Raw genomic sequence first — 1,326 nt, 5'->3', positions numbered from 1 at the left:
GGGCCATAGCGCTTCACCACACAGCCGTTCTTGTCAATGAGGAACTGCAAGAGGAGCCGCGTCAGAACGGGGACAGCTTGGGTTTGGGGGGTGGGGGCTGCCGTGGGGGCCGGGACCAAGCAAGCTTGCTACCCCACTTGGGCCAGGGCTGGAGCCCCTTTGGGCAGCACACTGAGCTGTGGCTGGACACGGTCCTCGGCTGTCCCCCCTTCCCCTGGCGCCCAGCCTCCTCTTACCTTGGTGAAGTTCCATTTGATGGCACTAGAAAACAAACGTGACATGAGGAATCGTGTGGCGACTGCAGAAACCGCCCTGCCCCCCGCCTTCGGTCCCCAACTCACTTTCCCAAGATGCCCCTCCCCTTGGGCTGCACTTTCATCCACTTCCACAGCGGGTGAGCGTCGTCCCCGTTCACACAGATCTTGCTGAACATATCGAACTTGACGTTATAGCCAGCAGCGAACTCTTTGATCTCAGCGTTACTTCCTGGCTCCTGGGGCAGAGGCATCGGGCTGAGTGAGGGCAAGCCTGTGCCCCACCGGCCTCCGCTTCCAGACCCAATCCAGACCCCCCACACCCACCCACCCGAGCCTCGCCCATGCCGACACAGGGACACCCAGGGACACCGCAGGCCACGTACCTGCCTCCCGAACTGGTTGCAAGGGAAGGCCAGGATCCGTAAACCACACTCAGCATATCGGGCGTGCAGGTCGACAAGCTGAGTGTAGTTTACGTCCGTCTTGCCTCATTGCGAGGCCACGTTAGTGACTATGCACACGAAGCCCCTGGAGGAGAGATGGGGCGGTCAGGTCAGGACCATCGACCCTTCCCCTGCCTCTCCCACTGGGCAGCTCCGTACCCACCGGTACTTGTCCAGGCTAACCATGCGTCCATCGATGTCCTTGGCCGAGAACTCGTGCATGGACTGAGCACTGCGCCAGTCGTCTTGGGACGCACACTGTAAGGCAACGGCGCCATGAGGGGCCTGTGATCTCGCTGCCACCTGGCCCGCTCGCCAGCTCGGGGTCCCCGGAGGAAGGGCTTTCCAGACGGATCCGCTCCGAGAAAACCAAGTCCCCGGGGCAAGGAAAACCTGAGGACTCCTCCTCGGAGGCGCCCGCCCTTCGCGCTGCAGGGCACAACTAACAGAACACTGAAGCCAATAGAGGGTCTGTCACCCCGCCAGGCGGTGCTCCGGCGGCGCGTGGGGGGACCCCGCGCGCACCGGGTCCCGGGAATCGGCGCTGCGGCCGCTCTCCCGGGTCGCGAGCTCGGCCTGCCCAGGTCTCGCCTGCCCTGCTCTCTCGAGACGCGGCTCCTTCCGTC

General features: G+C 63.8%; 1 protein-coding gene across 1 annotated transcript; it reads right to left on the bottom strand.

The window, feature by feature from the left end:
• Nucleotides 1-2: 2 nt before the first annotated feature.
• GPX4 (glutathione peroxidase 4) lies at nucleotides 3-1,308 on the bottom strand (the record flags this gene model as incomplete). The annotated part of the gene is made up of 6 exons (XM_077760597.1): nucleotides 1,226-1,308; nucleotides 864-958; nucleotides 641-785; nucleotides 342-493; nucleotides 237-261; nucleotides 3-44 (listed from the first exon to the last, which is right to left on the bottom strand). Coding segments are annotated over exons 2-6 (423 nt in total), but the record flags the coding sequence as incomplete, so codon positions are not given.
• Between the last annotated feature and the right edge of the window lie 18 nt (nucleotides 1,309-1,326).

Source organism: Crocuta crocuta, unplaced genomic scaffold, assembly GCF_008692635.1.
Source record: "Crocuta crocuta isolate KB4526 unplaced genomic scaffold, BGI_CrCroc_1.0 scaffold443, whole genome shotgun sequence".
Classification (NCBI taxonomy): Eukaryota; Metazoa; Chordata; class Mammalia; order Carnivora; family Hyaenidae; genus Crocuta; species Crocuta crocuta.
This window is presented reverse-complemented; position numbering and strand designations above follow the sequence as displayed.